The sequence below is a fragment of the Anopheles cruzii genome, chromosome 2 (genome assembly GCF_943734635.1).
Source record: "Anopheles cruzii chromosome 2, idAnoCruzAS_RS32_06, whole genome shotgun sequence".
Classification (NCBI taxonomy): domain Eukaryota; kingdom Metazoa; phylum Arthropoda; class Insecta; order Diptera; family Culicidae; genus Anopheles; species Anopheles cruzii.
The window spans coordinates 27714103-27737767 of record NC_069144.1 but is presented as its reverse complement, the minus strand read 5'-3'; the positions used below and the strand labels follow the sequence as shown (position 1 = coordinate 27737767).

Sequence of the window (23665 nt, the reverse complement as noted above, 5' to 3'; positions counted from 1 at the left end):
CCCGGGACTCGAGAGGTCCATTTCGTGCACCTCTTGGCCGCGATGATTCATGGGCCCATGGCGTGTGGTGTGAAAACCTTTAACGATGGGAAGTAGTTAAAAAGCCATCGCCTCTGTGCGAAAAGGGCCCTCGAAACTACGGAAGATATCGATGATTTATAGGGACGGACGGACGGACGGGCCGGGGCAAGCGATTGCCGGAGCGTCGGAGAAGATCAAACAGTTGTCAGCTTCGTCATCCCATCCCGGAGGACCGTCACCGGCCCCAAAACCGGACCGGGTGACTCATCGGCGAGCGCGGCCATCTCGCGGCCATCTTTGGGAGTCAGGTGGCCAGTGGCAGGACAACGACGGCGACGACGACGACGGTGAGCTAGAGTGACGTGTGTTTTTCGACGAGGGAACCAACACACAGACAGGCGTCCGAGGCCTCCGAGCCAACGAGCGTGTCGAGCGTGATGGCCTGAGTTTTCCATTTCAATTTCCCAGCACCTCGGCTCCGGCGGGTGGGACAGTGGGCTGTCCCACTCTCTGGTGGCCGCCGCTCTGCTAGAAAAGGACTGCAGTATCGACGCCCTCACACGTGTGTGTATGGGCCGGGTTTGTGTGGCTGTCTGCACCGGCTCCGGCTTTGGCTGGCGAATAAAGCGGTGGCGTGCCGTGTGCATCCTTGATACATAGACTACCGAGTGCACGGCACCATAGTCAATCATTCGAATACACGGTTAGTAGTCGGAGAGTGCTCTAGCGAGAGCTTCGAAAGTGTTTTGCGTTTTCAGTTCAGTTCTGTTTTCCGAACCGGCCTCCGGTTTTGTCCAGCATTTCTCGACACTCGGCCAGCAGCCTCAGCAGCAGCAGCACAAGTTTCTGTTTCAATCCCGTTAGTACCGTCACCCGGGGGAGTGATCGCCTCGAGTCTGTGCCAGAAGTAGTTGTTGACCGCCTTAGACGTTTATTTTGTGATCAAAGTGTTATTAAAGGACAGCCACTGAACCACTGCGAACTGCGACGATCCGTGATCTAACCTTCTTCGACTTTTCCTCGGGATAGTTCTGTGTGCGTCGGGAACCCTGGAACACTGGTGTGATCTTTGTGAGCTGAAGAAGAAATTGTGACCCAAGTACACTGCTAGTGGTGGCTAGTGGAACGATCGTATGTTAGTGCCTTACGAACGGAACTACCACTCGGCCAACCTTCTAACCCAGTTTCAACGACGAATGAGGACGAACCATGCGTGCGTGTGTAGCCTGGCGGTGGTGCCGTTGTTCGTCGCCGCGGAAAAACGGATTACGTTCCACATTTACATAACCTTCTTGCTCGTTTGGAGCCGAGCGGAGGATACTATTTTTAAAAGTGTGAAAAAAACAGGGACACACACCCCGTGCGTGAGCGTTTGGGAAATGTTTTGGTGATGTGATTCCGATGATGAACACGATTCGCTGACGGACGGAGTTTTCTCAGGACGCACGGTGCGAGGTCAAATGCGTCGTTTGGGAGTCGTCAAAAATATGAGCTCTTAACGGGTGGCCCCAAACACAACATCGTAGTAGCGCTCGTCATTGAACTGTGATGGGTTATGGTCGAGCAGTAAACAAGGACTAAAAGGAACGAGGATTTTAAGCCTTCAAACATCTTTCTTAAATTCTCCATCAATTACTTTCTGATTGCTTCTGAAGGATCCGTTTTTTTTGGGAGATGATAGAATTTTCATCACTGTCGGGAATTCGCATGGGAGGGAAGCTCCCTCACCCGGTTCCGGGTCCCGACTCCTCCCGGGTAGAAGCATTCGCCCACACAGACCGGATCGCGGTTTCGAAACAATGTTGGTGCGGTGGGCAAAACTGTTGGTCACACGCACCCCGTCCGAGGAATGATTTGTGGGACGCAGCCGCGTTGACAGAGACAGCACTCTGCCTCCCCCATACTCATGCCCCCCCTATGCTGACTGGGTCGCTGCGCTGTGGCGCTCGCTTCATCTCGTTCATCCATTTTTTCCAAATGGCTACACATTCCATGGCACGGTTTCCTGCCGCGGTGGCAGCGGCTCGGGAGCCCCCGTCGGGAAACCTTTCCGTTTGCTGGTTGGAGTTTAATGTTGGCCCAACGCCAACATTAAATAATCCACACACACACACACACACACACACGTGCGCTCGCGTGGTGAGGTATTAATAACGCTCCCGCAGGCGTTTTCTTTTTGGTCCGGGAAAATGGAAAAGTTCACCCCGGCACGGCACGCGATGCTGCCGCTAGCAACAGCGCGATCGGCAGGTGGTCCTCGCGTACTCACACACACACACAGCTAAGCCACCCATCGAGAGCTGCGCATGTACGCCACCGCCAAGCGGAACTTTGTTGCCCTGCTGCAGCTGCGGTTTATGCGTGCTTTCTTTTGCTTCTTCTTCTTCCAACTATTATTCTTGGGCGAAAGATGCACTTTTTGGCCCGCGCACGGCACGTTCGACACTGCGAGCAGGATATTTTTAAAGCACCGCAAACGCTACGCAACACGCACGTTTTGTAGTGCGACACACGAAAAGGATCCGCGCTGCGAGATCGATTTCAGGAGGGCGCCCTCTGGCGGGAAAACCAAACGGGGCGCGGAGTTATCTAACCGATCGAGAGATGCAGCGGCGGCCGAAAGGCCTACGCCGAGGACTGCAACCGCGATCGAAGGCAGTCAGTCGTCAGCACACGCACGCACAGCACACTGTCGGGCGTGAGATCGATCGCAGGGCACACTTAGGCGTACGCACAGTTTACACAGGGTGAAAAGGGGCTCGCTCGGAGGGCTTTAGTGATTGCCAGTTCTACGCGAAAGTCCGTCGCAACGGTCGAAGATTGTTAGATCACGCGCTCAAGATCATAGTGGTTCGTCGCGCGAGTGCTCGCAACGCCTTTTACATAAGCAACGTTTGCTCCTTAACTAAAACCCTAACCCTTCCGTCACCATCCGTAAAGGTCGTCGAAGTTGAAGTGCAAATATACGAAGTACTCCGAGTACTCCCCGATCGAGTGGTTCCAGTTTCCTCAGTCCAGTGTGCTTCAGACCCAGAGAGCCAAAATGCCTTTCAAGCCAGCTGAGAACCCCAAGTGCCCCAAGTGCGGCAAGTCGGTGTACGCCGCCGAGGAGCGTGTCGCCGGTGGACACAAATTCCACAAGGGCTGCTTCAAATGCGGTAAGTATCGCGGGGTGGTATGTTACGCAATGCGCTCGATGCGCTCGATGCAAGGGCGAACATCGCGCTGTGGGAATCTAACGTGTAGCGGGGCAACGAATCGCTACCGATCGTCCTGTCTGTCGCTTTGTTGACAACCAACCACCGCCGGGGGGGGGGGGGCGCATAGGCATCACCCAGTTCATCCTCCCGCCCTGAAACCGGCAGACGGCCAAGTGTCGTTGACGCAACCCCAAAATAGAACATCGAGGGCACACACTGCCGCTGCTGTTGCTGCTGCAGTTGTTTAGAAGTTGCAGTTTTTGCTTCGGTCCATTATTTGCGTGTGTTGCTTCGGTGCCTTCGGAGACACTACGGAGCACCGGAGAAGTGACCACAATTAGAATGATTTGCGGTGCTGCTAGACTGCCATATTAATAGGTTCCAAGGAGCAGCACCTTAATTGGTCCGGGAAACCCATCCCAGCAGCATCAGCGTCTTGTTTGGGGCCACCGCCACCGATTCCAGAGCGGGCCGCGGTTCCTCGATCGTTGCCAATGCTAATTAGCCCCACCGGGAGCCGGGTGCAGGGGGCTTCTGGCAACTTGCCCAGGCCACCGTCGATCAACCACTGCTTCTACTTCTTCGGGCCCAGGTCCGATCGATCGGGCGTCGGGCGAACGCAGGTCACGCAGTTCGCGGTATTCGCACGGCAACTTGGCGGCACCGTGGCGCACCCCGGTGGGGTGGGGGAGGTGTTGGTGACCCCATTTGTGGTCATTCGGCCTGCGCCTGCGACGCGCGAACCCATCGAACCGTCGATTGGCCGCCTAATTAAAACCACATTTTCGCACTCCTTTGTCCGCGGGCGCGATGTTGATCCGCTGATCCGGCACCGCCGCCATGTCGCCGCCTGGCTTAACTACGTGCTCACCCCCCTTCACCCCCTCCGGGGGGACAATTTGCGGTTGTCAATCAATATTTTTTACCGGCGTTGCAGTTTACCATCAAGCTAGCATGTTTATTTTTAAACCGACCACTACTCGAAATACATTTCAACGTTGTTTTTTTCCGTTTCCTTTTCCGAACCCACGCAGGAATGTGCGGCAAGATGCTTGACTCCACAAACTGCGCGGAGCACGAAAGCGAGCTGTACTGCAAGAACTGCCACGGACGCAAGTACGGACCGAAGGGATACGGCTTCGGTGGAGGCGCCGGGTGCCTCTCGATGGACACTGGCTCCCAGTTTCAGTCGACCGACGGGTAAGTCACAATCACCCACGTGGCGGAAACCGAAAAGCATAGAAACCACCACTCCATTGTGGCACGTAGCTCTCCCCCCCCCTCCCGGGACACACCCGGGTTTCGAGTTGCAATCGGAACGAACCGCGAACTGTTCGAAGTTTGGGTGTTTCGTTTTATTGCGTTTCTATTGCGTTCCGATCATCAGTGTGTGTTAGAGCGATCCGGAACCGAAAAGAAACATCACTAGAACCGCGCGGGATACCGAACCGAAACGGGGCCTCCCGGGGGGGAGGGACTTTACCTTGTCCCGGAGTCATTGCGTCCTCCTCAAGCGTAGGGAAACGTCTGCAAATTCCAAATTTAAAAGAACCCCCAAATTTGCCGTTTGCCGAAGAATACTCTCGCGTTTCTTGACAATCCTCAATATCTCCCCGGGGCCGCATCAGAGACCGCACACTGAATGTCTAATATTTTCTCATACTTTCTCTCTCTCTCTCTTCTTTCTTTTTTATTCTTCTCTCTCTCTCTCTCTCTTTCTCTGTCTGCCTACTGCCCACTCACCATTCCTCATCGCACTCGCACATGGTGCACAATTGGCCCTACATTCACACCACAATTTGACAACATTAAATGAATCCTAAAAAATCGTACCACTTCATGGCGTGTGTGTGTGTGGTTTGGTGCTCCTCCCGCACACGGATAAATCCCCCCCCCCCCTGTTTTCGTTGACCTCCCCGGAAACTAAACCCGCCCCCAATGAGTGCTGCCTCAATGAACGCGCGCCAACCCTATGAACAACTAGCACGAACGGACACACTGAGCCGAAACCCTTTGCCAAGGCACCTGAAGGAGAGGGTTGCCCTCGCTGCGGCGGATATGTTTACATGGCCGAGCAAATGTTGGCACGTGGAAGAGTGAGTTGAATTTATGTTGTCGATACCGCTGTTGTCCCTTTAGAGAGCCATTAAACATTCGTTCCCTCCCGAAAACGAAAGTAACATCATCTCAGCACACGGCTAACAGCAGCAACGGCTTGGCGGCCTAACGCTCAACGTCCTGGGTTCTGGTCGGGGTCCTTGCTTAAACTCTGGCTCTTAACCCGTTTCTTTCTCTCCCGTATCTGCAATCGATCCACACGCTGCTTGCCTCGCACGCAGGGCTACCATCGGCGATGCTTCAAATGCTTAGTCTGCAACCGCACGCTTGACTCCACGATGCACTGCGATGGACCGGACAAAGAGATTTACTGCCGAGGTAACGCACCGTGTTGTGTCCCGCCGTGTCCGAACCGGAAGTGACTAACCTTCGCCAAACGCAATAGTAACTAACGATGCAACGTGTGTGCAGTGTGTGCGTCTAACTTCCGATGGCTTTTCCTTGTAAGCGGCGTAGTGCAGGCTGCGAGTGCGCGGCCGCGGCGTCTTTTGAGCAGTGCGCGTTATAACGTCAACGTCCGTTGTCCTTTCCCGTTTTGCCACAGGCCTACCACAAGGGATGCTTCAAATGCGGTGAGTGTAAGAAGGGTCTCGATTCTGTAAACTGCTGCGAGGGCCCGGATCGTAACATCTACTGCAAAGGTAAGGCACGGCGTGTTCCTTGGCGTACTTGGCGTTCGCTGTTTAATGTCCCTCTCCCTCTGTCCCTGTCTGTGTCTCTTTGTGGCGCCCGCGTCGCAGTGTGCTACGGCAAGAAGTTCGGTCCGAAGGGCTACGGCTACGGAAAGGGCGGTGGCGCCCTGCAGAGCGACAGTACCTACATCGAAGGGTAAGAGGCCTGAGATACGGCAGGCAGGCCAGGCCAGCCAGGCCACAACTAACCTGTCACTAACTGTGTACTGTGGAGTGTGGAGTGTCCTCCGAGGGCCAAACTGTAACGACGCCGCACTACATGGTATCTCTCTCGTCTCTCTCCCAACTTCTTGTAGGCTGCTACGCCAGTCGCTTCGGGTCCCGTGGCTACGGTCACTCGGGAATCTCGTCGCTTGGCTTAATGAGTGATGCGCGAGATTTGGACTACAAGAGGTAGAATCGTTCGTTCGTGGTAGACTCGTTGTGGTAGATTTTGTGTCCCAACTTATGTGTCCACATTTTACACCAATTCTCGCCGTACACCGTACACAGTTAGAGACATGTAGTTTGATGTGCAATTTTACCGTACTAAAACGACCTACTAATGACCACCTCGCAATTTTTACCGTTTATCCAGTGAGTTCGCCGCCAGACCATCGACGGCGGATACCTCGGCGATTAAGGCGTCGCCGGGTCAGGGATGTCCGCGGTGCGGTGGTGTCGTTTTCGCGGCCGAGCAGGTCCTGTCGAAGGGTCGCGAGTGGCACCGCAAGTGCTACAAGTGCCGCGACTGTACCAAGACGCTCGACTCGATCATCGCCTGCGATGGTCCGGATCGTGACGTTTACTGCAAGACGTGCTACGGCAAGAAGTGGGGACCGCATGGTTACGGGTTTGCCTGCGGATCCGGCTTCCTGCAGACGGATTGCATGTCGTAAGTCCCATCCGATCGAATCAGCTTCATCCGGTTACTCATCGGGTGCCGTTCCGTTCTAGTGAGGATCAGTTGGCTTCCCAAAAGCCGCTGGTCAGCAACGATACGACCCTCATCAAGGCGCCGCAAGGTCAGGGTTGCCCCCGCTGCGGTGGTATGGTGTTCGCAGCCGAGCAGCAGCTGGCCAAGGGGACGATGTGGCACAAGAAGTGCTTCAACTGTAACGAGTGCCACCGTCCGCTCGACTCCATGATTGCGTGCGACGGCCCGGATCGGGAGATTCACTGCCGCGCCTGTTACGGCAAGCTGTTCGGACCGAAAGGATTCGGCTTTGGCCACACGCCCACCCTGGTCTCGACCGACGTGCAGTCGGCCCCCGTACAGTAAGTGTACCTCATGTCCATGCAGCGTGCCCCAATGACTTACCGTGCCCTTCGACCTGTCGTTTTCCAGCACCGACGCGAAACCGGCCGACGGTCCGAAGGCCAAGGACGGCAAGGGATGCCCGCGCTGCGGTTACGCCGTGTACGAGGCCGAGAAGATGCTGAGCAAAAACCGCGTGTGGCACAAGCGGTGCTTCAGTTGCTTCGATTGCCACAAGTCGCTCGACTCGACCAACCTGAACGACGGACCGACCGGAGAAATCTATTGCCGGGGTTGCTACGGTCGCAACTACGGACCACGGGGTGTCGGCTTTGGCATGGGCGCAGGCGCGCTAACGATGGCCTAACGGTGCCACCCGGCCCAGCACCCGGCCTGAGCGGAACTCTCGGAGGACAGTGATGGACTACTTTATTTTACTTTCTTCTGATTTTCTGACACGATAATCTTTGGAACGGCTCTGCACCCGAACCGGCACACGTGGCGGCCGGACAGACCAGACCGAGACACCGGCTCAGAGGTCACCGGTGTACCCGTGCCGAGTAGCATTCCGAAGACAGAGGTCACCTCCGAGACAGGGCTGCGCCGCTGTCGGTTCGGTGTCTAGCAAGTTGACTGGTTTCGGTTCGATTCGTCGCCTCGACATTTTTCTTGGTCATCTCTCCCCCTCTCTCTCTAACCCTGACTTCGCTCCGACGCTCTAGTCTAGACGCTCCCTGACTATTGATTCTGCCTGCGTAACATAGAGTAAGGTTTTTCTTTCTGTTTACAACTAGATGTAAGCTTTGCTGCTCGTACAAATATTAGAACGAAAAGGAGAAAAGGAAAGGGCTTAGAGAGTTATAGAAACCTCTGAGGCACCCGGTAGGCGACTAGGCGATCGATGCGCCGGTCGATCGAACATACTTTTCTTTCCATGGGCTGAAGTGAAGCTTACGATAGAGATTATGATTATTTTTCGCGGAACTTTGGAACATCGAACGACCAGGCCTGACCTGCCACCAGAAGCCTGCGATCATCTGGGAGAGAACACACCACAAACCACACGTACACAAACACACGCACGCACGCGCGAATACCCGCATTCAAGATTTGCGGCCATTGGCGGCCCCGACGTGATCATCCTCAGCCAACCAGCGGCATCACCAGCAATCAGTATCGAAAGGCACACCAGTTTCACACACAGACACACACACATACACGCACAATATACGACAGTGCTAGACGATGGCTGTGTTGAATACTGTTTGCTCCATTTGTGTTGCTAAGTTGAAGTTAGTTATTTGCTGTACAGTGGCATCCCGAGCACGCAGTTTTATATTTATTGCGCAACTCAAGCTCCCCCAAAAAAGAGAACTCCCCCACAAGAGGGGCTCGAGCTTGTGCTTCTGCTAGCCTTGTTGGAACGGAAGCAAACAGAAACTCCCCAGCATCGTCCACATGTCTGACGCATAACCCACAGAAGAAGAACGAACGATGGCGACAAGCGACGAGTCGCTGCGACTACGCCGTAGACTTTATATTATATATTCTGATAACGCCTCTGCGACGAGATGCGCTTCTTTCTGCGTTCCGCATTAGAAGCGTGGCTTAAGTACTAAATTCGAATGAAGAGGCGCGCGGCCCCGGTTTATTTCATCATATCGTAATTCTAATCATATCACATTTTATTATCTTCGTAATCGCTAACTGTAAAATGACTTTTTGTGAAACAAAAGTAAAAACATTAAACATACAACAATCCACAGCGAATAAACCAAAAAACTCGAAAACGCGCCACTTATAACGTAACGTGAAACTTTATCTAAAGTGTATTTTATCAATAAAGGAACGGAAACAGCCAAATGGATTGTGTAGCATTTGAATTAAGGCCCAAAGTTGGTGTCAACAAGTCATTGGATTGGGTTTAATACTCTTGCAAAATAAATTTTAATCATCAAATATCAAATGTACCTAAGAAACACGAATTGGCTGAATTTGTGGAAAACTTTCTATAACGGAAAAGTGTTTCTTTCGAATTTGAATCTTTGATCCTTTCCCGAAAAGCGCCCGATGAAAAACATTTGAACCATAATTGGCTGCGTTCGTTTGAGGCGAAGAGAACCGGTCCGCACGCAGCCAACTGAGCTGTCACTCTCGTAGAGCAAAACATAAACAAATCGCACCGAATCCATTTAGAATCTGCTTAGTGCTTTATTTATCGTAAAATATGTCGGAAAGAAAGGTTTTAAACGTAAGTCAATCGTGCGCATCATATAAATGGCCGGGTGCAGCTCATATAGTATTTGTTTGCTCCTTTCGTAGAAATACTATCCGCCGGATTTCGATCCATCGAAGATCCCGCGGGTGAAGCTACCGAAGAACCGGCAGTACACGGTGCGATTGATGGCCCCGTTCAACATGCGCTGTGCCACCTGTGGCGAGTATATTTACAAGGGCAAAAAGTTTAACGCTCGCAAGGAGGATGTGGAAAATGAGGACTACCTCGGCATACGGATTTATCGCTTCTACATCAAGTGTACGCGCTGTCTGCAGGAAATTTCGTTCAAGACGGATCCGCGGAACACGGACTATGAGATTGAGGCGGGGGCCACGCGCAACTTTATGGCCCTGAAACTGGCCGAAGAGCAGGCACGGCGTGAAGAGGAGGAGGTGCGCGAAGAAGAGGCCAACAATCCGATGAAGCTGCTCGAGAACCGTACGCAGCAGTCGCGGAACGAAATCGAGCTTCTCGAATCGCTGGAAGAGCTGCGGGATTTAAACCGGCGTCAGCAGGACATCGATTACGACAGCATGCTGCTGCAGTATGACCGCACCGAGAGCATTCGGGAGCGTGAGGAACGCATGGAGCGACAGGATGAGGAGTTTATTAAGTAAGTACAGAAGGAACATTTCGAATAGCCCGTCAGCACTGTAACCACCGGGTATTTATTTCCGTTTCTTGTAGATCCGTTAAATTCCAAAATAAAACTGGCGTTAAACGGATAGCGACCGAAGTAATTGTTGAAGACGTGAAGGAAGAACCGTTAGATGCAGCTGCTTCGACGAAGGAGGAGAACTCCAAACCAAATTCTTCGTCCGTTGCCAGTTCGTCTACTTCCGCTGCCTCCAACGCTTTATCGTTCGCTAGTGCGAAGGCCCGGAAGTTGGATAACTTTAGTATCGGTGTGAAGAAAACGGCACTCAGTAATCTGGTCGTCAAGAAGAAGCCGACCGAGGCGGAGAAGGCAATGCCACCGCCAAAAGCGCCGCCACCGGCAGCAGTTCCGGCCACAGGAACAGCATCAGCACCCACAGCCACTACCGGCACTGGAATCGGCAGTTTGGGGCTCCTCGGAGCATACTCGGACTCCGAGAGTTCCGATGAAAATTGATAACCCGGCAAAGTTGATGTTACTGAAAGAAGGAACCATAAATAAATCTATATCTGTATAAAAGAAAGTTGTGTTAGTTAGAAAGAAATGGGAAAGGACGTTAAGGCAGGACTCGTAGCAATGCATGACATAAAATCAGTTTCCGTCGGAAGCTTCGAGGAAAACATTTGTGCAGCTTTGTGCAAAAAATTCGAACAAATCGAACCAAATTCTCCAGGGGGAGTTTTTGGGAAGGCGAAATTTGTAGGTGAATGTTTGAAACCCCCCCCACCAACCCCAAACTTACCAAGAGGGGTCCCATACAAAATGTGGGTAAGTTTTAGCAAAACTCAAAACATAAAGTTTTCAAGCAATTTGAGCCTAATTCAGCTGGTGCGAGTTATGTCATGTATCCAACGGAAAGCCGGATCGGATATGTTACCAGGAAGTCCGATCGCGCCGGGAACAGCTAGTACTTCATAAATACGGGAACATCGTACTTGTTAATAATTCACAAAACCGATATTTTGTCATAAGTTTCGTCTTTGTTGGCTGGAATTTAAACTTGCGATGCTCGTGAAGAGGACGAACAAGTTATTCGTGGCAACGTGGCGACCGCAAAACCCCAGTTTTTTGCTTGTTTTAGAGCTTGTGGCCACCGCAGCCCAATTTTCCAATCAATTATCCAGTCAAAAAGTTGAACTATAGCACAGGCAATGGTCCGTAGTTGAAGCATGGCGTGCAGCCACACGGGACAAATTTGCACAATTTTTGACATGACAAGTTTTATTATTTTTCGGCCAATCTGACCCACACTTAATTCGCACCCAGTTCCACGCAACAACCCGCGGGCCATCTGTCGGTGTGGTGTCGATAAAAGTGGCTCGTTAAATAATTAATTTCTCTGGCACGATTTCGTCCGCGTGTTCGTGTATCACTCACTACGGACGACGCCAAAGTCCACGGTAGGTGATTCTCACTTGACCCGTCGCAGCGCCACACTCATCGCTATAATCAATCCTGCAAAAAGCATGCATGATTGATGCGTGCCCTGGGTTGGTGAAAATTGTCTGCATTATGCAAACCTATTGGGGTGAAAACCGGAAAAAATCCCTGTCCCGAAGCTGTGACACGCGGACATTGCGTCCGTAGCCGTGGAACAAGATTTTCTTTCGATACGCAAACGTAAACCACAAAACGCGATCGGCGATAGCTATTTTTAAAACAAGATTACACATTTTTGAACGATATTATTTAAATATTGCTCAAAAAGGATCATTTGTTTGGCCATGTTTGGCCGCGTATCTTGAATATCGTATCGGATTAATTTCCTGACCAGCGGCAGCGCAATTATTATTATCATTACGGCAACCCATCGCAGTAAAAAGCGCCAGCGTTGTGATGGAATATTTTGAATTATGTTTTCAATCGCTTCTGGCCAGCTGAAAAAGAAACTCATCGCCAACCAAAATAAAGACCCCCGGAGCCTGGGCCGCCCTCCATTTACGGTCGCTGTTTTATGCGTGTCCGGCGCGGCCCGTATTCGCCTCACCAATTTTGTTATGATTAAAATGAACGGTACTTTGCGTTTTTATTCATCAGCTTAACACGCATCATAGTTTCGCCGAAAGCCGGAACGCCAAGGAACGTTTGCTGGCTGCGCCTGAAAAAAAAAGCAAAGAATGTAAAGCTGCTTTCGGGTCAACCGCATCCGATCGCATCGTGCCTTTCCACGCAAAGTATTGGAGAATCGAAATTGTGCCTCAGAATATTCCGTTTGAGCTTCATTCGACCGACTATAAACGACGGCGCCCGAGTCTGGGGCCATTCCGCGGAACCAGTGCGATATTAGCAGCTGCAAAAATCACCAACAAATCCGACAACCGCCGGAGGCGTGAAACACTCGGCCGTTTCCGGGTCGGATCAAGCGGCTCCTCTCTCGGACGCCGGGTCCTGAAATGAATGTTGACCATTCTGGACACGTTCTCGTGCAGTCATTTGTACTGCCCGCCACCGCCGGGGGGAAAAAGGCCCAAAGGAAAAGGGAAACGGGGGTGATTAAGTGATTTCCGCCGATTTTTGTGATGCTTCGGACCGTTCGGAGTTTATGGTGGCCCCGCCGGCAAAGGGCCAAAGAAATCCCTCAAGAAAGCTCAATGATTAATCTCGTGTTGGCAATCCGTCCGAAGGCCTTGGACTCGAGGCCGCACGAACCGTATACCGAGACATTCATTAAGTTGTACAGGCCGCCACGTGGCATTTGTATGGTAAAGTCCTGATTCTTTCCATCGCCATCGCCACACAGCAGAGGCGGCGGCCGTCTAGTGATGAGTTTTTCATCACAAGCTCGCGTTTCTTTAGCCGAGGTTCGTTTCGTTTTCAGAAACGATTTTCTTGCGACTTCCGACTTGCGACCCGACCACGGCGGATAAACACCCGAAAGACGCCACCCGGTGCCCCGGGGGGGGTGTCGGACCGGTCGAGCCGCCTGACGGTTCTTAATTTATCGGATCAATTTGCGAGTTCTCGTTTATTTTACTACCCATACCACAAGCCTCCCGAGTGGCCAGGCATCACTCCGCCCGGGCTACAGGTTTGCAGCACGCACCGGGCGAAGGATGGGCCAAAAAGAATACGCCATTTATGAGTGAGAAACGGCTTTTTGCTTTCGACCAAAATAGGCAACTTCATTACTCTGGAGATGGAGTTCATTATTTGGGGTGGAAAAATTTAGGACGACGATTGTACGGCGTCTGTCTATCAATCTTGCGCCTTTAAACTCGCACCGAACTGGAGCACCAGCATCGCGTAAGTTCGCCGGCCTTCGTTGTGGCGTTAAAAATTACATGCATTTGGGCTAACGAAAAAAAAGGACGAAAAATTAACGAGGAAAATTGTCCGAAAATTTAACGGATCCTTCTCGGCCGTTGACATGCTCTCGACCCATTAGTGCCGTGCCCTGCCGCCCGTTTGTGCGCGGCGAGTTGGCAATTTGTGCTGTCAAGCAAACACGTCCCGATAAGTCCGTGCCATTAAGCCCGGATCCGCAAATTATGCTGACATCGGCTTGCCGCCGCCGCCGCCGCCGTTGAAGGGTACGTTATCGTGTCCGTGCCACAATTAATGCGCTTTCCCGATACATCCCTGTCGGTGCGCTCGAGTTTTGCTTGCGCTTCGATTCTCGGGGTCCCCTGTGGGACACTCCGTGACCTTCGCGATCAATGCGAATGGCCGGCGGAATTCAATCGGCCCGTGAGTTCGGATCCCGCAAACCGAGTTCTGGTGGTTTCGGTCCACTCGGGTCGATGAGTTTCGGAAAGAAAAAATCGGACCCACCGTTTCATTATTGCAAGCCAGCCGACCGCGGACCGCGTGGTTTGACTTTTTATGGGGAATGGAGGCGGGCGGACAAAATACTTGTTTCGGGGCCGGGGATCCGGGGTTTCGGGGCCGGGGGTACGCTTAGTCCGGATATCGCACCAAACGGCAGCGGATGGTTTGCCATCGAACCGGAAAGATTATTTTCCACCACATTGGCTTTCGGGCCGCGGCGTGCAATTCCGTTGGGGGTCTGCAATTATTTCGATGCGAGTGCATTAAACCCCCCCGCGGGGGTCCGCCCCGGCGCTGGCAGGGATTTAAAACGGATCGGCGTACCGCAAAGCCGCTCGCCACTCGCGCGGGCCGCAAAATGGAATGGCCGACCGAATAATGAAAGCACCTGTCAACGGGAGAGGGTTTAATATATTCACGATATTTTCACGGACAACAGCGGCATCCTGCAGGCGGGGAACCGGAAGCTCGCAGTGCAGCTTTTGCAGCTTTAGCAATTTGCTGCCGGCGAGCAATTTTCTAATACCGGATTTCGGTGGTTCGAGGCTACATTTTTGCTACCGTGGCGGGTTGATAAAACGGGGGCTAATCCTTCGCTTCCGCGGACGCGGACGAGTCGTGTAGGTTGTTTAACACATTCCGTGGAATGTTTTTGTGGCTTTTCATTCCGCTTGCCTAGAAAATTACCAAACAAGGCCCGGGAGCGCCACTCCACGCCAACACGGACGATGGTTGTTCAACCTGTCCCGCCCCCCCCCCCTCCCTGTGAGACCCAGTGATCCATCAATTTCAGCGTAATCAGCGATGTTATCGATGGTGGACAAATCGGTCGCTTCCAGTGCCCGGACACAAGCTCTCCCGGCCAACAATTTCTTCCGGTCCGGGTTCTGGCGTTTGTTTTTCTTCACACGCCACGGCACGGCACGGCAACAGCTTATCAATCCACCGGTGTGTCCTTGTGTGTCCTTCCGGGACACACACGCACACACTGGTTGCGCTTCGGAAGTGTTTGATTAATGGTTTCGCCTGACATCGGGCGCTAAAACGTGTCATTCGTACGGCAAATGCTCGCCGATCTGTCCGTCCTATGGATCCCATTTCGATGGGGCCATTTGTCTGTTTACAGCCCCCCGCTCGGCCTCGGGATACTATCTTTTTATGCAGCCCGCCCGGATGGTGGTGGTCATGAAGATTGATAGGTGGCCATGCCTTTGGCAGAAAAGCCGAGTCAAGCGAGCAGCAGGTTGTGGTGAAGGCGACGCCCGACTCGGTGCTTAATATTTACGCTGGCCAACTTTGGTCCTGCGGCCCCAAAAGAGACCCGGCTGGCGGGGTTGATTGTATATTTAGGGAGCCGTACATTAGCGGACACGGCCTCGTGGTCTATATTTATTGCGTGCCTATCGTTTATTCGAATCGCAACCCGGAGCAGCAAGATTTATGGGGCCCAGTAAACGGTGACGGACCATTGTCTGGTCCGGGGATGGATCTGAGTGGATGGATTTCAAATATGTCTTCCGGTGGTGTTTGAGCTGAATAGAAGAAGGTATGCGGTAGGCAATTTAACTTAATTCAAATCCAATGCTTTCCTAGTAACCAAGGAAGGGCTGCAAAAAATTAACTCTTCTCGGGCGGAACGTCGAAAGTTATTCAGTCGTTCCTGTGTGTGTGTGTGTGCGGGCTTCACGCTCCGTCAGGTAGAACTCATATTTGCAAACGCAAAGCGAACAAACTCCCTGGACCGCACCTGAAGCTACTGAAACTCGCCAGCGTACAAAGTGTCCGCAGCATGCTCCGGAGTGGATTCAGCCTATTTAGCACGGTGGCTTGGATCGAGTTAAGCGGCACGAACACGAACTGTTCAAGCCGAAGCCCTGGTGGTCCGGCCCTCAGACGAAGTATCTCGCCTCCTCGGGCTCTAAATCAGGAAGCGGAACTAGTTTCCGACCCACACACACACCCTCGGACACGGACACACGGTGATGATCCTCGATTCAATTTCACCGGTCCGTCCGGCACGTCCCAGGGCCCATTGATACCATATTCTGTGCTTCAATATTTAGCCAACCACACCACCACCAACACGGTGGGGTCCTGTCCTGCCTCCTGGACCAGACTGCACGGGCCGTGATCGCACAATGGCGTTAACATTAGTCACCGGAAAATTGAAATAAATTGCAGCCCTGCCTTTGATGCCCTACCGTGCCGTAGTAGGGCTGGCTGGGTTGCCGATCAAACCGTTGTCTGGTGCCGCCGCGCACGCAAGGGATGAAGCCACGGAAGCCCGGGAAAGCTCTAAACGCTCGCTGGGGATGTTCTAATGATGGCGGGAAATTGCCGTCGCTGGTGCCGCCGCTGCTTCGACGAGTTTCCACCGTTTGTGGCATCAGGACCGTGTCGAATTGTCTGTCGCCGGTAGTCGGGGCCCCACGCACAGTGGGCCATCGTCGTCGACCATTGGCCTAGGGGGTCAAAATTTGGCCATCGAAGTAACCCTTTCCTAGGCCAAATGGAAGGCTTTGTGAAACATAACCCTACTTTTAGAAATTAACATTGGCGTTGGCACTTGAGAGTTGGCTGGCTTAAGCGGAAGCTTTCCGCACGAAGTGATTTATTTTGATTGGATCCTTGTGGACAGGAAATTGGATGAGGTGGCGACCGTCGGTGTCGATCACCCAGGAAAAGGATTTCCTCACGATGCGTTCCGAGAAGCTCCTTGTAACGGTAATTGGCGACGTGGAACGTGCTAAACGGGATTATGACGCGCATGCTCGCGCTCCACTATGCCATCGAACGAAGGACCCGATCTCTCTCTCTCTCGCTCACATGGGGAGACGGGTAGCCCGACTACCCGGGAGGGGAACTTTTACGGATGAAATAATCCTCACGAACCACGGCGTGAGCGTGACAACGCCTTCACGGTACCGCGCCGGCCGGCCGGCCCGGGTGTCGTCGTTGGTTTTAATTATTATCCAAAGGAAAGGGGTCCCCGGAGCGGAGCAGGCTCCGGCGCGCGTGCGGGGGACGATGTGAGCCATTCATCATTAAGACTGGCGACGACACGCGGGAATATGGTGTAGGCGCCTTTCGGTGGCTCACAATTTGCGACTGTAAATCGTTAGCACGGACGCGAATCGGGCGATGCACTTCCGGGCCAACCGACCGGGCGGTGAGTGTGTGTGCGTTTTCCAGTGCCACCGCACTCGTGCGTCCTCCACTTTGAGGTCCTTAATTCGGGGGCCGTCCTTCCGGGAACCTGGGCTAGAGGCGGAATATTCCGGTACGGGTTTGTGATACCATAAATCTTCACCTGCTGAATTGGCTGTCTCCTGTCGGTCGGCACGGAAAGCGGGTTTTACCGTTTTGAACACATATACACGGGCGATGCCGCCCCCCGTAAAGGGGCTACTACTGGTCGTCCATTGTTTCTCGGTGGCCCCTCGGGTTGATAAATGCTGTCCGGTGAAAACTCGTTCGGTTGGTGTTGAAGCAGATTCATCATTTCGCGCCACAAACGAATCGTGAGCGGGGTTTTTTTCTCTATCGCACCAGCTTCCCAGTTCACGCTACTGTTTTCGGGCACTTTTTTCGTGTTCGTGATTTTTACGGTTCGTTTTTCAGTCCGCCCGCGACGGATCGTCCGTCCGGTCGGGAAGCTTAAAGTCAAACAAAGTCATTTTAATCAAGCGTAAACGTTTGCCGTGCCCCAGTGCCGCGCTGGGCTCAGCCGTTTTGGGGCTTTAATTTGTGGCTGTTTGTTCATTAGAAGCAGGCGCCAGCAGCAGGAACCGATGCACCCATCGCAACGCATCGGTTTGCTCCTCGTTTTGCAGGATTGTAGTTAAGCTTTCGTAGAAGCTCTCCTGTGCGCTCCGGGGCGTTTAGGTACCGAAAGAGGTTTTATTTTAAGTTTGCGCTACGGTTGCATTTGCGTTTTAGATTTCCATTTCCGCTCACCAGCTCGGTTCTCTCAGGACCGTCCCGAGGTTCACGGCGAAAAGCTCGGATTTAAATGCATGCCCGTTTGGGTTCGCTCTTTTCACGCCTCACGCCCATCGCTCGATGATTGTGCTGATTTTCGGGAACGGAAACACCGGCACCGGGGGGACACAGGAAGAGTTTCAGAAAGTTTTCGTCAACCAGTAAGCCGACGGCGACGGCGGGTCCGTTCCGGGCATCGGCACCACCGGCCCACCGGCAATAGAATTTAATTAAAGCGTTCCTTTTGCGAGGAGAAACACAAATCGAGGGATAAAGCTAATTAATTTTATTTCCCATGCATGACAAAGTCCGCATGCTGCAGCGGCGACGGTGACGGGGCCCGGCAGTCCTGCAGCCGGTTTTGTGCAATCGGGGGTTGCAAAATTCTCCGGAAACTGGACGCGTGATGCTAAACACGGCTGCACTACTTCTTCGCTGCAAGCGACGGTGAAGTTTTATTTTGGCTTCTTCCGAACGGTTGAGTTCGATATTCATTTCCGAGAACCCGGGCCGGGCCGGACCGGGCAATGGACCGTGCTGTCGGAAGTGCTACTCGAAATGGCTAACGAGGACCGACGCCGCAAGGACGAACGTTAGCACCGGGTTGACTAATCGGCTGGCGGGCTGGGAAAGTGCAGTCGTTAATTTAGCTCTACCGCGCAACTGGAGGACTTTTCTTTAGTGTGGTGCACTTTTTTGTTACCGAAAAGACAATTTTCTCACCGAGAACCCGTTCCCGGAAGGAAATTAATGTTATCCCTTTGCGGTCACACAGCCCCGCAATGTGGAGTTCAATTTCTTTAAATTGGGGTATTTAGACTGAGAATGGATTAGATGCATACAATGGTTAGAGAAGCGTTCATTAGCATTAAAAGAGCGTGAAACCATTTCGTTACGGCTGCGATTATCGGGTTGATGAATGTCGCCGCTAAAGGGGACAATAAACTTCGCACGGCTATTACTATAAACGCTTCAAGTTTCGCAGGAAAATCAGAGAATCAGAAAATTTCCCTAGTCCGATGTTTCGTCTCGAAAGTTTACATCAAAAATATATTTAAAAGTCCAACAAGAGATCTTTAAATGCAAGGCTTTCATAATGTCAAACGTTCGCTAGCCAGCCTTCCTACCTTCGTTTGGCCAATACGAATGAGAGATTGAATAAGAATTTGCTAACTTGCAAACGGCATTTGATGTGAGTTTCACAAATTTTGCTAATTGCCAATCTTTTTGAAAGTATATTTTCCCATTCTCGTCACATTCCGGGAGGGCGAAACATTCCAGTCTCAGTGCGGTAACTTAGGGGACCAAATATTTTGATTTCAATTAGTACCGTAACTTAGATGAATGAATGGTTGTTTGAAAAACTCTCCTTCTCTCACCCGTGAGTGAGCCCGAAAATGCATTCGCAGGATGGCGGATGACGAACATTTCCAAAATTAGTTCCAACTTCGAAAGTTTCTTTCGCGACCCGGTACCATGCTCAACGGCTTCCTGGCCAGACTGTGTGTGTGTGTGTGTGTGGTCAGAAACTCTGCAGCAAATAAATCAAACCCACATGGGTTTTGCAGAGATGTAAGCGCAAAAATGGAACTGTGTATGTGTGCCAGGAGCTCTCGCTCGTAAACCCACCGGCTATGATTGGAGAACAATAAAGCCCTGCCCGTCTGGAAGTGGTAGGAACACTCACACACACACACATGCATAATCCGGTCTACCTAGGGCCGTGGACGGATATTGTTTGAAATGGTTCGCAACTTTCCACTTATGGTCTCGCGGTAGGATTTACAGCATTAGCCACCACCGCCGGACGACCCGACCCGGAATGGTGTGAACGGAACCTAATTTTATCGGACCGATCCACGGACGGACGTCTCCGCTGGCCCGGACCGCACCATTTTCGACCACAATTCGACGCCTGACCATCGGCCGTCCCAACTTTGGCGTGCGAGATCCGGCAATCCTTTTTCCCGATCGGGAAAACTTCAACCATCCACTTCATTCGCCGATAATTGCGCCTGCGGCCCTCTGGGAGCGGCCAGAAAGGCTGCGCCGTTTGCTGCGAATGGAAAAGTTGCTTCGAGCGTGGAAATTTCGCCAACAACACGGGGGGCGGAAAAAAATCAGCATCAAAATTGACACATTCGGTTGTCGTCGGGAGTGAAGTTTTTGCTTGGCCATACCCGGGAGAGCCAAAACCAAACCTCTCCACCAGGGGAACCTCACAACACAGGCGCGATGCGGGATGGGATAGGAATATTGAAACTCCCGTCCGGTCACCGAACAGCGGCCACCCGAACGGGAACCATTTTTCAACCCCAAACCAGGCCAACCGCTGAGGTATGGCTGAGGTTGGCGCAAGTTTTCCACAAATCCCAACCGGCTCCAGACAGGAGCCATCGTCACCCGTGTCGCCAGTGGTCAGTGATGAATGTGTTTAATTGAAAATCAACTGTTAGCTTTACGGCGTTTGCCGTCTCGCCCGGAGCGCAAGAGGAATGACATTTCTGCACTTTTCCTAATGACAAAAAATGTGGCCACCCTCTCGGGGGAGGGAAGGAATCAACCAGTCCTTGGTCGCTGGCCGCTTTGATTGCCCACCCGTAACGGGAGAACCTCAGAGGGTGAGATGGTTATTTCTGTAGTTTGTTTTTATTTTTTGCTCTTTGGCTCCCATCAGATTGGCATCCTTTTGGGTTTGTTGGCCCTTCCTATGCAATAATAATGAAGACAGCATCTCCCAATCACGGCCACAGGAGGGTGAGAGCGTAACCGAGCCGAGCCGTCCAATCAAGGACTGTGTGGGGCCGACTCGAAAGGATCTCACCAGGACGGGGCCCGCACCGCTCGAGTGTGAATGTACCTTCCACTGTCGGAGGATGGAGGAAAATAATAATTTGCCCTGTGTGTGCCCTTCGCTTTTGATTCCTTCGCTTTGCATTTTCCACTGCTCATCAGGCGCGAGCAAACAACGAGAGGGCGGCCCAGTAATCAATAGAAGGCTCGAGGGTGAACGGAAAGAATGGCATCTTCAATTCTCTGCCGCACACCATTGTTGCTGCTCGCTTAGGACTCTCTCGTCACCACTTGACGTAACTGCTACGCTCCGTTGCCATCATCGCCCGAGTGATTGAGTTCTCGTTCGCAATAACGCAAATTGCACGGAAAAACGCTGCCAGGGCTTCCCGGGGGAACCATAAAGCAGCAGACTACCGGCGACGGCAGACAAGGCGGACACGGCTACCCGTAGGCACTGGCGGCTGCTGGTTGCTTCCGCGTGCCGAAGGGCCACGTGCACAATGAAACATCGTCTCAATTTCAATTCTCCACGCGGGTTCCGGGAACCCGTCGCCGGGCCGTCGCCGTGGCGCTGACTGCTAACGATTGTCTCTTTGTCGGGGTTTCGAATCATTGCTTACAACCGCTTATGTCACGTGTTCGATGCGGCGGCCCCCGGTTGAGTGGCACTATTGACGGAAGACGGAGACACACAGCATCACCGCCAGGTTTATGGTTTCCTTCTGAACACGTATTCTAAGAGGCTTACGTTGCGCTCTGTCTCGTCCCTTCCATTCGTTAAAGTTGCCCCTCAGCATTAGCAGCAACAACCAGGTAGCAGGTTCCCCATCGAAATTGAATGTTGAAACAAAGTCCTGCGGGAACCTGCCACCCTTGTGCCTTGTGTCGTGAGGACGCCAGCACAAAGTGTTCTCGTTTCTCTTCTACCGTCGCCGTCGACGTTGTCGTCTTTTTATTATCACCCACATAAGGTTCATCTCGGTCCGCGGTTTCTCGAGCGAACCGCTGCTGAAAGGGTCCCCTGAAAGGACCGCACAGCAGCAGTGCGCGCGACGTGCATTGCGTCAACATAATTAAAAAGTAAGAAAAACGACCAACCACAAATAGTGGAGCAAATTTCTAGTTTCTGGCGTGGAAAGAAAATTGTTTTCCACAACCTGTGTGCTGTGTATTGTTTTCCCAGTGTTGTGGCCCCGCAATGCTCGCGGGTGCAAAATAAACTCCGGCTCATATGCGATGTTGGCCATTATGGCCCGACAGCATACCCCTTTCCGTCCGAGCCACAGGCCGGTGGTGTCCTTGGTGCACACCGGAAAACAATATTTTCTTTTTTCCACCGTTCGCCTCTGGTCTGGGATCTTCAGTGTGGAAGAGTATTGCGTAATCCGATAACACCTTGCGCCCGCTTCGTACGTTCCCGCGTGTACGTGTGTGTCCTGTTTGCCAACAAACAGGTACTGGGGGGGGGATTTTGGGAGCTTTTTATTTTACGTATCTCTACTCCGGGGTATGTTTTTCCGTTTCGGAGCTGCCGTTTTTCTCCGTGCCGTGCCGTGATTATTTGCCTCCAGGTGGAAGGCAGTGGATTTCGCCATCCACCGGAACGTTTCTCGAATCGCATTTTTCACGAAACTCTTTCGAAATCCGGTGGCTGCTGAGCGGATGGAGGACGAAATAAAAAATAAGGATATTTTCTTTTGTACCGCGAAGACGAAGCTTGGCCCTTGGGCTGGGAATCCGAAGATCCTTTTCACGCCCGATCAGCGAAGGTCCTTTTTACCCCCGGCCGAAGTTTGGCTCCACAAAAAAAAAACAGAAATATTGTTTGCAAACCCAAATAAAATCGAAACGCCCTCCAGAGTCATTCATCTTTTGCCGACATACGGCCAAAACCCGAACGCTGCCAATTACCGTGACCCACTCCCGTTCGAATATGTCAACGGTTACGAAAGTAAATATTGATTACTATTAAACGGCCGTGCGAAATGTACGCAAAAATGGGCCCCTCCTTCACGGCACGACGTAACAACGGCGTGCCGTAAATCCCTGCACTCCGATCCCGGATGTCTTTGCTCTTTTGACGCACCGGAAAGATTATGAAATTTGTTATGGCCCCCAGCCGCCCGGCGAGCGCCCAGCCCCTCCCCGGGTGTGTGTGTGTGCGTGTGGTTGGGAGTTGGAACATATGGGACAGCTCGCCGTGGCCCTCCCTGCTGCGTGTCGGGGAAAACTTTGGCTGGAGTGGGGAAAATAAATGGAGCTCGAACTGGCCCGCTCGGGAGTGGAAGGCTAACATTCGGAATCGATTTTCTACGCCATAAAAATGGGGCCACCGTCAAGTTGCCAAGTTGAATGTGTCTTTGATTTGGCGGATGACGGCGACGGCCGAACGAGTGATGATGATTATGGCCCGCGTGGCTGCGGGATCGGTAACGGCTGGTAAATAAAGTGGCAATTTATTTACACTCACGGCCGGCCCCGGAAGGCCGGCGCATAAAAAGGTAAAAGTTGACGAAGATGTTCCGAGGGGAGGTTGGCAAGAAGTACCACAAATATATCATTCCAAACGAGTGAGCAATGGGCTGGAAATGCGTGACCCATAAACGTCCATGGTCTGTCACAAAAATTAGGAAGTGCAAGAGGAGCGGAAGTTTGGAATCTGTGTGGGCAGCCACGGTGCTTTGTAATGGTCTGTCGCTGAGAGATCTATTCATATTTATTTATTTATCGATTATTGCAAAACAGTGACCGGGCAACTTAGCCTAATTCAAAAATAATTCAACGCGTCTAATTCAACGCATCCTACTAGTGATACGTCGATCATAAGAACGTTTTTCTTTTCGAGCAAATTCGAGCAGTTGTTTTATAACACATCCGAGCAGATTGTGCACTTCAAAAGCTTTCGAGCATTGCAAT

The 23665-nt window shown here is 52.2% G+C and overlaps 2 protein-coding genes across 5 annotated transcripts; both read left to right on the top strand.

The window, feature by feature from the left end:
- Window positions 1-700: 700 nt before the first annotated feature.
- On the top strand, window positions 701-9125 carry LOC128268187 (muscle LIM protein Mlp84B-like). 4 transcript variants are annotated; one of them, XM_053005219.1, is made up of 10 exons: window positions 701-928; window positions 2962-3179; window positions 4256-4421; window positions 5206-5317; window positions 5884-5980; window positions 6080-6151; window positions 6328-6424; window positions 6609-6905; window positions 6968-7288; window positions 7359-9125. In XM_053005219.1, the coding sequence occupies exons 2-10, from the start codon at window positions 3065-3067 to the stop codon at window positions 7633-7635; spliced, it is 1554 nt and encodes a 517-aa protein (XP_052861179.1). In that variant the 5' UTR covers window positions 701-928; window positions 2962-3064; the 3' UTR covers window positions 7636-9125. The 4 variants fall into 4 exon arrangements, 3 of the variants coding, with proteins under 3 accessions (XP_052861179.1, XP_052861182.1, XP_052861181.1); XM_053005222.1 differs by lacking the exon at window positions 6328-6424 and having other exon boundaries at window positions 701-880; window positions 6080-6167; XM_053005221.1 differs by lacking the exons at window positions 5884-5980; window positions 6080-6151 and adding an exon at window positions 5561-5657 and having other exon boundaries at window positions 701-880.
- Window positions 9126-9466: 341 nt separating this feature from the next.
- Window positions 9467-10677, top strand: LOC128267600 (splicing factor YJU2). The gene is made up of 3 exons (XM_053004479.1): window positions 9467-9519; window positions 9591-10159; window positions 10234-10677. The coding sequence occupies exons 1-3, from the start codon at window positions 9496-9498 to the stop codon at window positions 10658-10660; spliced, it is 1020 nt and encodes a 339-aa protein (XP_052860439.1). The 5' UTR covers window positions 9467-9495; the 3' UTR covers window positions 10661-10677.
- The last annotated feature ends 12988 nt before the right edge of the window (window positions 10678-23665 follow it).